Source organism: Fistularia commersonii, chromosome 17, assembly GCF_037954325.1.
Source record: "Fistularia commersonii isolate RoL2024-O1a breed Wild chromosome 17, RoL_Fcom_v1.0, whole genome shotgun sequence".
In the NCBI taxonomy this organism is placed as follows: domain Eukaryota; kingdom Metazoa; phylum Chordata; class Actinopteri; order Syngnathiformes; family Fistulariidae; genus Fistularia; species Fistularia commersonii.
The window spans coordinates 5,410,739-5,423,513 of NC_141300.1; the positions used below are offsets into that span (position 1 = coordinate 5,410,739).

Consider the following 12,775-nt stretch of genomic DNA (forward strand, 5'->3'; position numbering starts at 1 on the left):
GTAACTCATAGTTATGAATAACGATCTGATGTGTCCTGAATCGATTAAGGGTTACACATATTATGTTGTTGTCATCCTATTAGAAATGATCTGAAATCTAAAATAAATAAACACTATTTCTTGATTTTCCTGCCCCACTGTACAGTTTATGGTAAACAGGCCTATTTTACCAGTTGCGCATATGTGGACATTAATACTTTAAAAGTTTTAAAGTTGCACATAGAACCAACATGGCCTTTTACTTATGTGTAATTTTTGACAATAGCGTTCTTCAGTGACGAATCCCTGTTTTGCACAATAGTCTACATGTCCCGAATCAGTCAATCTTCGTCTCTGCAGGAGTACGTCGGCGCCTGTGTGGTTTTGATAGCGGCCGTGGCTTCCATCGCAAACGCTCTCTACAACAAGCTGTCCACAGGTCTGGTGGGGCTGGGACTGACCTACGCCCTCATGGTGAGACTCTGAGTGTTTGTGTTGTGGTGCCCGTTTACCATTCCCAACATTCTGATGGCCAACGACGATGCTGTTAATGTCTCATAAATCTCATAAATCTTATATTATTGCCGAGTTTGTCATGAGGGAACTGACACTGTATCTGTTGCGTCAGTTGTTTTTTTTTTATTTCAAGAAGAAAAGAGCAAGAAGTGAGTCTTAGAAAGTGAAGTGATTTGCCATGGTGACTTAAATGGCTCAGTGCCTGATTCATTTCACACTCGAGGACATTTCAACAACAACTGTAAACAAAACACTCCTTTGGACTTAATTTGCAATTCCTCTAGCCAATCAGATAGTGGAATGTATGTGTGGGTCGGTGTGTTTGCAGGGGAAATAGTCTTATAGACTACATGCAGACACACCTGGCTGCTCAATGAAAACATTTAAAATTATTATTTTTTTGCTTATCAAGTTAAATAGATATACTCTCCATACCGTCAGCAACACACGTCTTTTGTTAATGAAAATATAAATGTATAAAAGCCTCAGCGGCATCGAGCTTTCCCTTCCTCATTAACTGCAGGCCAGGTGGTGGATTCAAGTGTGTCTGTCTAAGATCACTTGCAGTCAGTTTAGTGAGATTAAGTTACAGTCAGTACTGTAAAATAAAGATATCTAATGCCGTTTTAAGTTGAGTTATCTCAAATTAATTTGTTGGTTATGCATGGCTATGTATTGTGCATTTAAGGTTGGCATAGTATAGTCAAGTAAAATCCAAGTTTAAGTAACATTAGACTCAGTATGTAAGTTAGGTTTAATCATTAAACTTTAATTGGTTATGGCGGCTCAGGTGCCCATAAGATGCAGTTGAAATAAGTATGGTGAAAAATAGATTAAGCTGAAATAGATGGGTTGTGTAAATCAGGTTATTGGATGGGTTAAGACCACTTAAGTAGTTATTCATTCATTATTCTATTTTTGATTGTCGTTTATAACAAGAGAAGATTTACTACCCTTTTACAACTCTCAGAAACCTGATGTTAAATTAAAGTGAAAGAAAAGAAAATGGGAAATCCTATTAAGCATAGGTGCTTTTCTTCTTCAAGTTTGTTTTTTCAAAACTGGTCTGTGTGCCATTGAAACAGTAAATTCTTTTTGGATTTATTTCCCCCGCCTTCTGGTCAGAGAAGAGATTTGAGGGAGTCTCTCCGATTCACCCCTCAGGTATCCAACTACATGAACTGGATGGTTCGCAACCTGGCAGACATGGAAGTGCAGCTCGGCTCGGTCAAGAGGATTAACGGCCTTCTCAAAACCGAACCGGAGAACTACGAGGGGCTGCTCTGTGAGTGACGACACGCTTACACTTTCTCGATGACGCCGAACGCGCAAACATCCTTTCTGCTTTCTGTCATGTGCAAGTTATTTCAAAATGTACTGCACATTTAGCTCTGTAAACACAAATAGAATACGATACAGCTCACGATATCCATGAGAAATGTTTGTCAACCCAGTTTGAAATAGTGACAGCTTGAACTTCAGCTTGCATGAGCCGATGGAGAGCCGCTAAAGCTCAGGAGGAGTAAAATAAACGTTTGAATGAACTTGTCGGTTCACCGTCTCCTTCCAGCCGCCGCGCAGGTGCCTGACGGCTGGCCTCGGCAGGGGGAGATCAAGATCCAGAATCTCAGTGTCCGTTATGACCCCACGCTCAAGCCCGTGCTCAAAAATGTCAACACGCACTTTAACCCTGGACAGAAGGTACAGAAACGCCTCGGCTTCGATGGAAGACGCGGACGGCGGATCTTCGAACGAAGGCCAAACTCACGAGGACGCCGGTTTGTTTTCCAGGTTGGGATCTGCGGGAGGACAGGAAGCGGCAAATCGTCCTTCTCCTTGGCTTTCTTCCGCATGGTGGACATGTTTGAGGGTAAAATGTAACATACAGTGTTGCTTACTGCTGTACTGAAATCCTGTTCAACACATGTAAAATCCACGAGTATTTTATATATATATATATATATATATATATATATATATATATATATATATATATATGTATGTATAGCGTTTGCTTTTGTTTCCAAGGGAGGATTGTGATAGATAACATCGACATTGCCAAGTTGCCTCTGCAGACCCTGAGGTCCCGCCTGTCCATCATCCTCCAAGACCCCATCCTCTTCAGCGGCACTATTCGGTAAAGGTTTTCTGTACAAAGGGAGCAAAGCATTGAGGAGTGTGTAGGTTACGGATGCAGCATTAAGTCACAACCTGCAGTCTCTCCTGTAAGCTAAGAACAGATTTGGCCCCAAGGCTCATAATTTGACACGTGATCTTGACTCTTTAAGAGCGCGAGTTGCTCTGAGGGTGGAGGAAAGAGCGGCGCAGTTGTATTTTTAGACTCCGGCAGCAGCAGTGAATGTAGGAAGCTTCTTCCATGTCTTAGAGGACTAGAGGAGCAGAAATATGGGGGAACTCTGAGACGTGCCCACACGGTGTATTTTAAGAAATAGTCATCAGAGAGTTTCTGTAATTATAAGACACTTATTTAGCCCAACCCTTAATTTTACAGTAACAGTAGAGAGACGGTGCATGAGCAGAATATTAGGATATTATTAATCAGGTGCAACAGTCTCACTGATAAGACTATCAGGGACGGTAGCAGCAGTTCGTTGTACTTTGTGTCGAAAACTTTCTCACGACTTTTTAGAACACTGCCGGTGGACAATCCACATAAATGCACATTTACATCCACTGCCAGCACAGGAATGTTAGGAATGCGGATTTTCTGTCTGTCCTTCTTCCTGTGGAGTCAAATTAACTGAGTCATATCACGTAGTTCATCTCATTGCAGAATTCTGGATTGGATATCAGTGTAACGATAGAATTTATCCATCCTGTTGAAATATCACACAGTGTCAAGTCACTCTTTTTACATTAGTGTGTGTGCGTTTTCAGGTTCAACCTGGATCCGGAGGTGAAGGCCACAGATGAGATGCTGTGGGAAGCTCTGGAGATAGCTCAGCTGAAGCCTGTGGTTAAATCCCTTCCCGGAGGACTGGGTGAGGCTATGAGCGTGTGTAGTTTTGTGCCATCCACCAGTTCTGCCGCAAATACGGCTCTTTGTCTGAACGGAAGTGAATGCGTGTAACTGAGGCAGGTGTGCACAGCTATAGTCAATCACCGCGGTGAATCCCGCAGCCGCCTTGTTACATCACCTCCGCGGTCCTGCACGACGTCAGCCGGACCTTGTGTACGGAGGCATCCCCGACCTTTAAATCACCCTTTCCGCGCCTTTCCTTCACCGCTCCTGAGGTATTTATGCTTCAGTCGCAACACAATGGAGAAGCTGGTGCTGTCAAGTGGAGCCCATTGAAGTATCGATTCACTGCAGGCCCTTCGGATCTGAATGGCTCTTGTCGATATTTAGAAAAACACTATAGGTTAGCCAGGGAGAAGGATCAGATTAGTCTTGTCACAGACTACATTTTTTACTCCCTGTAATTGAAAGGCAAAACCCGTATAAATCAATAATACATTTAGAAAGCATTTACTTCTTTTTGCGCTTGGATGAAACATTTAATGAAACTTGATTTGAATTGTATTAGCTATGTTGGGCGTGCGTTACATTACAGGATGTATCTGGCAATATTCGCATTCAGGGGTTTTCAGTTGACCAACTCATGGGCAGCAAACAGAGTCAAAAGAACCATTGCAACATTTAATGGCTGGTGTTTTCTAGGTGGTCAGCGTGGTCGCTTTGAAACCAAAACTTCCTGGTTTGATTTGCCCCGGCCACTGTTCAAGTGGTTGCCCTTTGCTCACGGTTCCTCCACCTTCCTCTTTTTGTACTTTCATGGTCGGCAAAGCGAATCATCCTCCTTCATCGAACCCTATTCTCTGTATCCTCTTCTCTCCCACCAGCTAATTTCATGTCCTCTTTCACTGCATCCATGAATCTTCTCTTTGGTCTTCTACTAGACCTCCTCCCTGATAGTTCCAACACCAACATCCATCTAATTTATTCACTATTCCTACATGGAATGGGACAATAGGACTATTCTACATGACCAAACCTTCTCAGTCTGGCTTCTCTGACCTTCTCTCATAAACAATCTAACGAGTGTTGTCCGTCCGATGGACAAATTCCCGATTCTATCCATCCTGGTCACTCCCAAAGAGAACTTCAACATCTTCGTCTCCACTTCCTCCAGCTCTGCTTCCTGTCTTCTCTCCAAACCATACAGCATCGCTGATCTCACAACTGTCTCTACACCTCATCTTGCATTCTGGCTGATACTCTTTCACCACATATTACTTCTGACACTTTTCTCCACATGCTCCAACTTCAACTCTTTTTCTACACTCTCCATTTTTCTGGTCCATTTTTTTGGCCACATCACTTATTAGATTGTTATGCAGGGGTCAACTAGGTAGCATGTAAATTGAACAAAATGACAATTGTAATTTGAAAATTTAATTTTTTTGGGATGTTATTTCAACTTTTAAATCATTAATGATTATATAAATGTACCATCTATACAAAATTAAAAAAAAGGAAAAAATAAGGAGTTTATAAATTCTATATTGATTGAAAATACTTATTAAAATATTTAAAGAAAATTGTTTGGCAGGCCAGATGTGGCCCGCGGGACGTAAAATGCCCAGGTCTGTTCTGGACTGTTGACCTTAAGTACTTAAAATCCTCCACCTTCTTTATCTCTACTCCCTGTTGCCTCATCGTTCCACTTGAGTCCCTCTCGTTCAGACACATATATTCTGTCTTGCTGCGACTAACCTTCATTCCTCTCCTTTCCATGATAGGTAAAATTACAAAGAATATTTTCACAGGAGATTGATAAAGAATTCATTCATTCATTATCTATGATTCATTATCTATGCTACCTATCTTGTCGTCTGGGTCACAGGGGGCTGGAGCATATTCCAGCGAGGCCACATAAAGAAACAAAAAAACCTTAATTGTATCATGCACACAATACATGAATGAGTAATGAACACAAAAAATGTATTAAGACTATTAGTGACATATTTGTTATAGTTGAATGCATTCATTACCTCATGGAGACTGGTGGTAAAGGCCGTCACTGTGGGAAACATTGATCACAGAGGAGCAGCCCCATCCAAGACCTGTGATCTACTTTCCCTGGAAATCAATAAGTTATTGATCTTTACATTTAGACACCGGCTGATTAAATTCACCCCCTCATTTAACAATAAGGAACTGTCATTTCAGACCGCCTGCTTTACTGACAATGATCGTGCGATCAACGAGTGGCCGCGCGTAACGGAGTTTAATTGAGCTTTGACTGTTGCAGACGCCATGGTGACGGAGGGAGGAGAAAACTTCAGCCAGGGCCAGAGGCAGCTCTTCTGTCTGGCCAGAGCGTTCGTCCGGAAAAGCAGCATCCTCATCATGGATGAAGCCACTGCATCCATTGACATGGCAACGGTTAGTGTGTGTTAAACTCAATGGGCGAAGAAGACGGGAGCGGGGAGTTTAAAGGTCAAAGAGGTGCGGTGATTGTGGAGGCTGACGATAAGAATGCCGCCTATTGACGGTCGTCATGGCAACGACAAACAATGAGGACAAAACATAGGTTGAAGAGCCTCGCTTAAAGTTGCCGTCTGTTTCTTTTCAACCTAAATGTCAATCGGCATCGTAAAACTCTGACCATGTGTTTGTGTGTGTGTTTTAATGCAAAAAGACAGCAGTAGTTAGATTTAGCGTGGATTCAGACCGTGAATTGTTTTTTTTCCACAAATGGCTGCTTCTTGTATTAATGGCTCGAATGAAGGGTCACAAAGAGTGATATTCCAAGTGGACTGCGGCCCCGCCGTCCTACAGGGGACACGGCACAGCTCAGATGACAAAGGACAAGACAAGTTCATGTTTCGAAATAACCCGCACAATGTGAGGAGTAAGTGGGTTTGGAGGTCGTGCTTATCTTGAAAAGCGATGTAACACACTGATCAATTTCCTTCCTTCTGGATGATGTGACCTCCCTATCATGTTGTATTTTCCTGAAAATGGGCCGTGTTTTCATGGTTGATAATCCCATTTTGTCTGCAATGGCACTATGGATCATGATGAAATCTTATCATTAAGGATGTGTATATAGATGGTTATTTCTGTCATGTTTCTGGATTGTGACGCCTTCCTGTGAGGGAGTTTCTCTTCAGTCGGTCATTTGAAATCTCCCTGCGTTGAAAGGATTCGATTTAATCTGCTTGCTGTTTCTCACCCGCAGGAGAGCATCCTGCAGAAAGTAGTGATGACCGCCTTCGCCGATCGCACGGTAGTTACAATAGCAGTAAGTATTTCCTGATCATGTGACCCCACCTCCCCGCTTGGCGTTTGAAGCGTGACCTCCGTGACCTCGCCGCATCCTGTTTTCCACCCGCAGCATCGCGTCCATACCATATTGAATGCCGACCTGGTGATTGTGATGAAGCGGGGGATCATCCTGGAGTACGACAGACCCCAGACCCTGCTGGAGAAGGAGGACAGCGTCTTCGCCTCCTTCGTGCGAGCAGACAAGTAGCACAAGAGGAAGCTTTAAAGAAAGACATTCAAAGTGCAATTGTCCAATGGAATAATGTTTCCTTTATTTTTTAATGGTGTATTATATTTGTACATAAAATGTTATTTCTTTGTTAATAAAATAGAAATCTCATCGTGTTATTTTATTTTTAAATGGGGGGGGGGGGGGGGATCCAAGGGAGAACATTTCAAATGACAGCTGAGAACGTGTGTGTGTGTGTGTGTGTGTGTGTGTGTGTGTGCGTTGTGGGTGTTTGATACATGTAAATGTGTGTTTGATCCTGTCTAATATGTTTTATGTGCATTTTCATGCTGCATTTTCACACATTTAACGCAGTCAGTGGGAGGGAGGGGTAGCTGGTGCAGCTCCAGCTCGCGTTACCGGGCCGGGAAAGCACTGTGACCCCCACACCCCCCTCCTCCTCCTCCTCCTCCTCCTCCTCCCCCTTCTCCTCCTCCTCCTCCCTCTCCCCGTCGTTTTCTTCCTGACGTCCACCGGAGGCCCGGTAAACACAAGCGCTTGCCCGGTGCTTTTCAACCGGCGGGCCACCCTGAGTGACGGCGGCAGGTGCTGGAGCTGCAGGAGGACTCTTTCCCGTCTGACCCCGAACGGAGTGTGGGAGCGGGGAGGGAACGGGGGGGGGGGGGGGCGATCCGGAGGGCGACGCGAGCAGGTGGGCATTTCTCCTGCAAGCGGGCGACGACTAGACTCCCACGCTGTGATCGAGCGTAACATGGGAGCGACATGTTGTCCCGGAAAGGTCTCATCCCCGAGGACTATCTGCTGACGCGCCTGGCCGAGGATGTCCTGCATCAGCCCAAGTTCAAGGCGAAGCCGCGCAAAGCCCGCTTCGTCGCCAAAAACGGCACCTGCAATGTGGCGCACACCAACATCCGGGAGCAGGGCCGCTTCCTGCAGGACGTCTTCACCACGCTGGTGGACCTCAAGTGGCTCCACACCATCGTCATCTTCACCATGTCGTTCCTCTGCAGCTGGCTCCTGTTCGGGATGATCTGGTGGCTCATCGCCTTCGCGCACGGCGACCTGGACGCGCGGGGGGACGACTTCGTCCCGTGCGTAACGGAGATCCGCTCCTTCTCCTCCGCCTTTCTTTTCTCCATCGAGGTCCAGGTGACCATCGGCTTCGGCGGCCGGATGATCACGGAGGAGTGCGTGTCCGCCATCGTCGTCCTCATCGTGCAGAACATCGTGGGTTTGGTCATCAACGCCATCATGCTCGGCTGCATCTTCATGAAGACGGCGCAGGCGCACCGGCGCGCCGAGACGCTGATCTTCAGCAAGCACGCCGTCATCTCGGTCCGCAACAACAAGCTCTGCTTCATGATCCGCATCGGGGATCTGCGGAAGAGCATGATCATCAGCGCCACCGTGCGGATGCAGGTGGTCCGGAGGAGCAGCACCGAGGAGGGGGAGGTGATCCCGCTGGACCAGATCGACATCCTCATGGACAACCCCATCGGTACCAACGGCCTCTTCCTGGTCTCCCCGCTCATCATCTGTCACGTCATCGACAAGGACAGCCCTCTGTACGAGCTGTCCGCCTCCGACTTGCAGCACGACGACGTGGAGGTGGTGGCCGTGCTGGAGGGCGTGGTGGAGACCACGGGCATCACCACGCAGGCCCGGACCTCCTACGTGTCGGAGGAGATCCTGTGGGGCCAGCGTTTCGTGCCCACCGTGTCCGAGGAGGAAGGCATGTACGCCGTGGATTACTCCAAATTCGGTAACACCGTGAGGGTGCCGACGCCCTGCTGCAGCGCCAAGACCCTGGACCGAGCGGGCGGCATCGCCAAGTTCAAACTGAGCGAGGGCGTCACCCTGCGGCCGTCGGTGAGAAGGCGCCGGAGGTCAACGCTGCTGCGGCGCTCCAGGATGGAGAGCCAGTGACACGGAGCTTTTCCACCGGAGGATGAGAAACGGATGGGTGCGAGTGTTTGGGTGAGGGGAAGAGGATGCAGAAGCGAGATGTACCTGATTTTAATCACAAAGTGCAGAACTTTCACACCCTGAAAGCTTTTGTTGCTAAGTAACACCATCACTAACGTTGGGTATATTTAACCCAATACAGTATCATGGATAAAATACAGTTTTCATCAATTTGTAGATGGGCGATGGGAGGAGGGAAACAAACATACAATTAATAACATCAGTGAGCAGCCCGAAGCTGCCCAAGGACCCGTAAAACACAATGGAAACACAATGAAAATCACATGACAAGAATGGTGTGGTTGAACATCACCCAACATTAGTGTTCAAGGGTTAAACACATTTTTAGTTTGATTTAATCTTCTGTACGTGCAAATGGCTTCGGGATGATTGACGATCGGATGCTTGTATTTAAATGAATAAAAAAAAAAAATTGTAAATGAAACTCAAGAGAAAATCTCTTCACTTTGGTTTACGTTGCATTTTCAGGGCGACTATTCAATACAAAAAGAAGAATTATTTTCGGCATATAAGGTTGATATTGATATATGGGATGATGATATGAATAGGGTGCCACATAACTAACATTAAATTAGGAGCCTTTTACACATTGCAATTTACAAGACACACTACAAGCAGGTTGGAATGGGTGCGGGGAGAAAAGTGTCAGGGGTTGTTGAAGATGTTGGTAGATGGATAGATGGTTGCATGGACACGCCAAAACACATGTACACACACACACACACACACACACACACACACACACATATATATATATATATATATATATATATATACATGCATACACAAACACATACACACTTATAGAAATTTATACATACATACAAACACAAATACCCCAACTCATATACATGTATGCATGCATGCATGCATGCACATATAGATACATACAGACACACTGCACAGACGTTAAAACATACTTTAAGACGCACACACACAGGCGAGAACACACATTAACACACACAATTGCATGTATAGATCCATTCACAGATATATGTACATATACAAATAAATGTATATATATAAATATATATACATACATATACACATGTACATAAACACACACATGCATTATGTACATACGTCCAAACACACAAACCACCACTAGAGGGCGGCATAGTTCGTCTGAGGAGTAGCAACGCCGAGTAGAGAACGGAGAGATACTAGGAGTATTTCGGGGGTACTAATATTTTACAAGCAACATGTCAGGGTTTTGTTTTCTGCTACTTGTTCCTGTTTTCTATCTTAAATCTTGTTTCACCGGGTAGAAACCTTGAAGAGATCACAGCTCAATGTGGGAGGCCTTTTCTCTTGAATGGTTGATAGAGACGAAGGGGGGTATGAGGGGTGGGAGACACAAATTATCTCTGACTAGTAATACTAATAATAAAAACAGTAGTGCCAACATTTACATGGTAATAGTGGGGATAATTCAAAAATAGCTTTCATATTTATAAGAAATAAAAGCAGACACCTGGATAAGGCCACACCCACTGGGGACCTGCAAAATGAGAGCCCAGGGACTCCGATGAAGAAAAAAACTGACTTGATTTAACTTTAGTATATGAAAAATAGAGCTGATGTCTTTGGATTGAAAGTAGAAGCTCGCAGTGTGTTCAGGGGTGCTTTGGTGGGAAAATAGGCAGCGTCCTAATTTTCAAACACAGGAGATTCATTTCCTCATTTCAATAAACATATTCATAAAGATGACACTTGGACGGGTAGGCATTTCTCTCTTTTATTAGATTATAATCCGCAGAGCTTGAAATATTAAATTGCTTTTAACTTAGTTAATAATTAAAATACATAAAAACAAGAGCCAGAACTGAAGAACCCTGCAAAAAAATTTAAAATAAATAAAAAATAAACCCAATCCTCCTCCATATAGAGGCTGTCTGACAGAATCCGCTTGCAATTATTTGTACAGTTAACTCTGAGCAGACTTTGCCATGATGCCATTAGAATTACTTCCAAACTCATTTTCCTGTGATAATCCTTTTAAAAAGCAATTTTAAAAAGGGACGTGTAAAAAAACAATCCAAAAAAAAAAAAGAAAACAACAGAGGAGATGTGTGGTTTATATTGGAACTTCAGAGCAGTTGGGCGCCAGCACACCCTCCTCCCCCCTGCCGCTATCTCTTTCTCTGGGCCTGCAGACATTACATCATGTCTTTGTCCGTCCGTGCTGTTGAGGCAGGTGTGTAAATGTGTGTGTGTGTGTGTGTGTGTGTGCACGCACTGCGGGGTTGGGGTGGGGGTCTTCTGTGCTGAGCACAGACTAACAGCTCTGCTTCGGACACCAGTCAGGTTTTAAGTAGCAGTTCTCTGATCAGATTAAATATCTAATATACAATCTTTAGCCTTTCCTCAGTCTCCTTGTCTTTCTCTGCTGCCCCCTACATGTAGGCTCTGGGATGTCTGGCAGATACACGCCAGGTGGTTATTATGTTATCAACATGTGTATAACATACGGGGGGGTCTGCAGTCTGGGCAACAAGGGACAGAGAACAGAGAGAGACAGACAGAGAGAGAGAGAGAGAGAGAGAGAGAGACAGAGAGAGAGAGAGCTTCTCTCTGGCAGCAGTGACAATTTCTCTCAGGTCCTGAGTAGGAAGCGCTTAAATCGTCCCCCACATCAACCGCCTGCACAGGAACTGGCTAGTATCTCCCCGCCAGGCAGCGATGCAGCGCTCTGCGGGCCGGCATTGGGGCTGTGCGGCCGCCGGCTGCCTCCAGCCCCCGCGGAATTAGGGGGAGAGCAGAGACGCCTCTCCTCCACACATCAACGACACTGTACAAGAGTAGGTAGAAGCAAAGCAGAGTCCCCTCCCTGTGCTGTCTGTACGGCCGAGGATCCCCTCCTGCCCACCCCCACCAAAAAAAACAAAAAAGAAAAATAAAACAAAACAAAACAAAAAAAACGAGTAAAAACTTCCAACGAAAACAAAAGTGAAATAAAACCAAAAATAAAAACAAACACATCATCTTTTGTTCCTAGTTTAAATTGCAGAGAAGATGGGAGGGATTTGCCCTTGGGAGGAAGGCTCACGCCAATTCCTGCTGGCGTGATAAACCCCTCCCCGCAACCCCGAACACCCCCCACCCCATCCCCAGAAAGCCCTCCCCCTCTTCCTTCCGGCTGGTTGGTTGGTGTCATAGCGAAATACAAGGGTAGTGGAAGGTCTCTAAGTCCTGCTGGCACCGAGGACGGGGGCCAGGCCGTCACTCCATTTCTCTTCTATCTTTTCTTCCATCGCCCCCGGGGCTGGCATCTCGCCGCCGCCCCCGCTCATCTCTCCGTGACGTGATTTTGTGAAGAGGGGGAGGGAGCGGAGGCCGGGGCAGAGGGGGCTGGCGAGGCGGCGGATGGCGGCGCAGGGGTGCAGAGGATTTCGGACAGGTCGTCCATGATACAGGTCTCCTTTGGGTCGACCAGATTGAATTCCCTTACGAAAACGATGAAATGTGCATACAGAGTGTTCAAGTGGCCCTGCAGGTCCAGAGCCACCGTCTCTTTAAAGTGCGCCCAGTAGAGATGAGCCAATACATGGAACAGGTATCGACAGATCTTCTTTACCAAAGACTCGAAGGAGTTTTGGAATTCTTTGCCTGAAGGGAGGAGCAGGAGGGGAAGCACAGGAGAGGATTAGGAGGAGTCAGCAACAAAGATAAAACAAGGTTGTGAACACTTCCTTCTCCATTCCTAAACCCACGCATTTTTCACCTCAGGCCACCCGTCAATCGGACATTGTGACTCAACGGACATGAGAAAAAAGTGTCTTTTTTTTTACTTTTTGCCATATTTAATC

The 12,775-nt window shown here is 45.6% G+C and overlaps 3 protein-coding genes across 12 annotated transcripts in view; 2 read left to right on the forward strand and 1 right to left on the reverse strand.

The window, feature by feature from the left end:
* The window catches only part of abcc8 (ATP-binding cassette, sub-family C (CFTR/MRP), member 8), a 56,833-nt gene extending 49,709 nt beyond the window's left edge, over nucleotides 1-7,124 (forward strand). For all 5 annotated transcript variants that reach the window (XM_086162631.1, XM_086162627.1, XM_086162633.1 and 2 more), the window contains 9 exons: nucleotides 340-453; nucleotides 1,660-1,780; nucleotides 2,066-2,196; nucleotides 2,287-2,365; nucleotides 2,524-2,632; nucleotides 3,394-3,497; nucleotides 5,772-5,905; nucleotides 6,705-6,767; nucleotides 6,861-7,124. In XM_086162631.1, coding sequence (XP_086018757.1) covers nucleotides 340-453; nucleotides 1,660-1,780; nucleotides 2,066-2,196; nucleotides 2,287-2,365; nucleotides 2,524-2,632; nucleotides 3,394-3,497; nucleotides 5,772-5,905; nucleotides 6,705-6,767; nucleotides 6,861-6,998 — 993 coding nt within the window. In that variant the 3' untranslated portion in view covers nucleotides 6,999-7,124. The remainder of the gene's footprint in view (nucleotides 1-339; nucleotides 454-1,659; nucleotides 1,781-2,065; nucleotides 2,197-2,286; nucleotides 2,366-2,523; nucleotides 2,633-3,393; nucleotides 3,498-5,771; nucleotides 5,906-6,704; nucleotides 6,768-6,860) is intronic.
* Nucleotides 7,125-7,207: 83 nt separating this feature from the next.
* kcnj11 (potassium inwardly rectifying channel subfamily J member 11) lies at nucleotides 7,208-9,390 on the forward strand. Its single transcript, XM_086162634.1, has one exon. The coding sequence runs from the start codon at nucleotides 7,743-7,745 to the stop codon at nucleotides 8,904-8,906; it is 1,164 nt and encodes a 387-aa protein (XP_086018760.1). The 5' UTR covers nucleotides 7,208-7,742; the 3' UTR covers nucleotides 8,907-9,390.
* A 1,300-nt stretch (nucleotides 9,391-10,690) lies between these two features.
* The window catches only part of mob2a (MOB kinase activator 2a), a 64,087-nt gene continuing 62,002 nt past the window's right edge, over nucleotides 10,691-12,775 (reverse strand). For all 6 annotated transcript variants that reach the window (XM_086162640.1, XM_086162636.1, XM_086162635.1 and 3 more), the window contains exon 5: nucleotides 10,691-12,575. In XM_086162640.1, coding sequence (XP_086018766.1) covers nucleotides 12,256-12,575 — 320 coding nt within the window. In that variant the 3' untranslated portion in view covers nucleotides 10,691-12,255. The remainder of the gene's footprint in view (nucleotides 12,576-12,775) is intronic.

What these genes read in the sequence shown, in the direction of transcription:
- kcnj11 (XM_086162634.1), top strand. Translation starts at nt 7,743, where the DNA reads ATGTTGTCCCGGAAAGGTCTCATCCCCGAGGACTATCTGCTGACGCGC.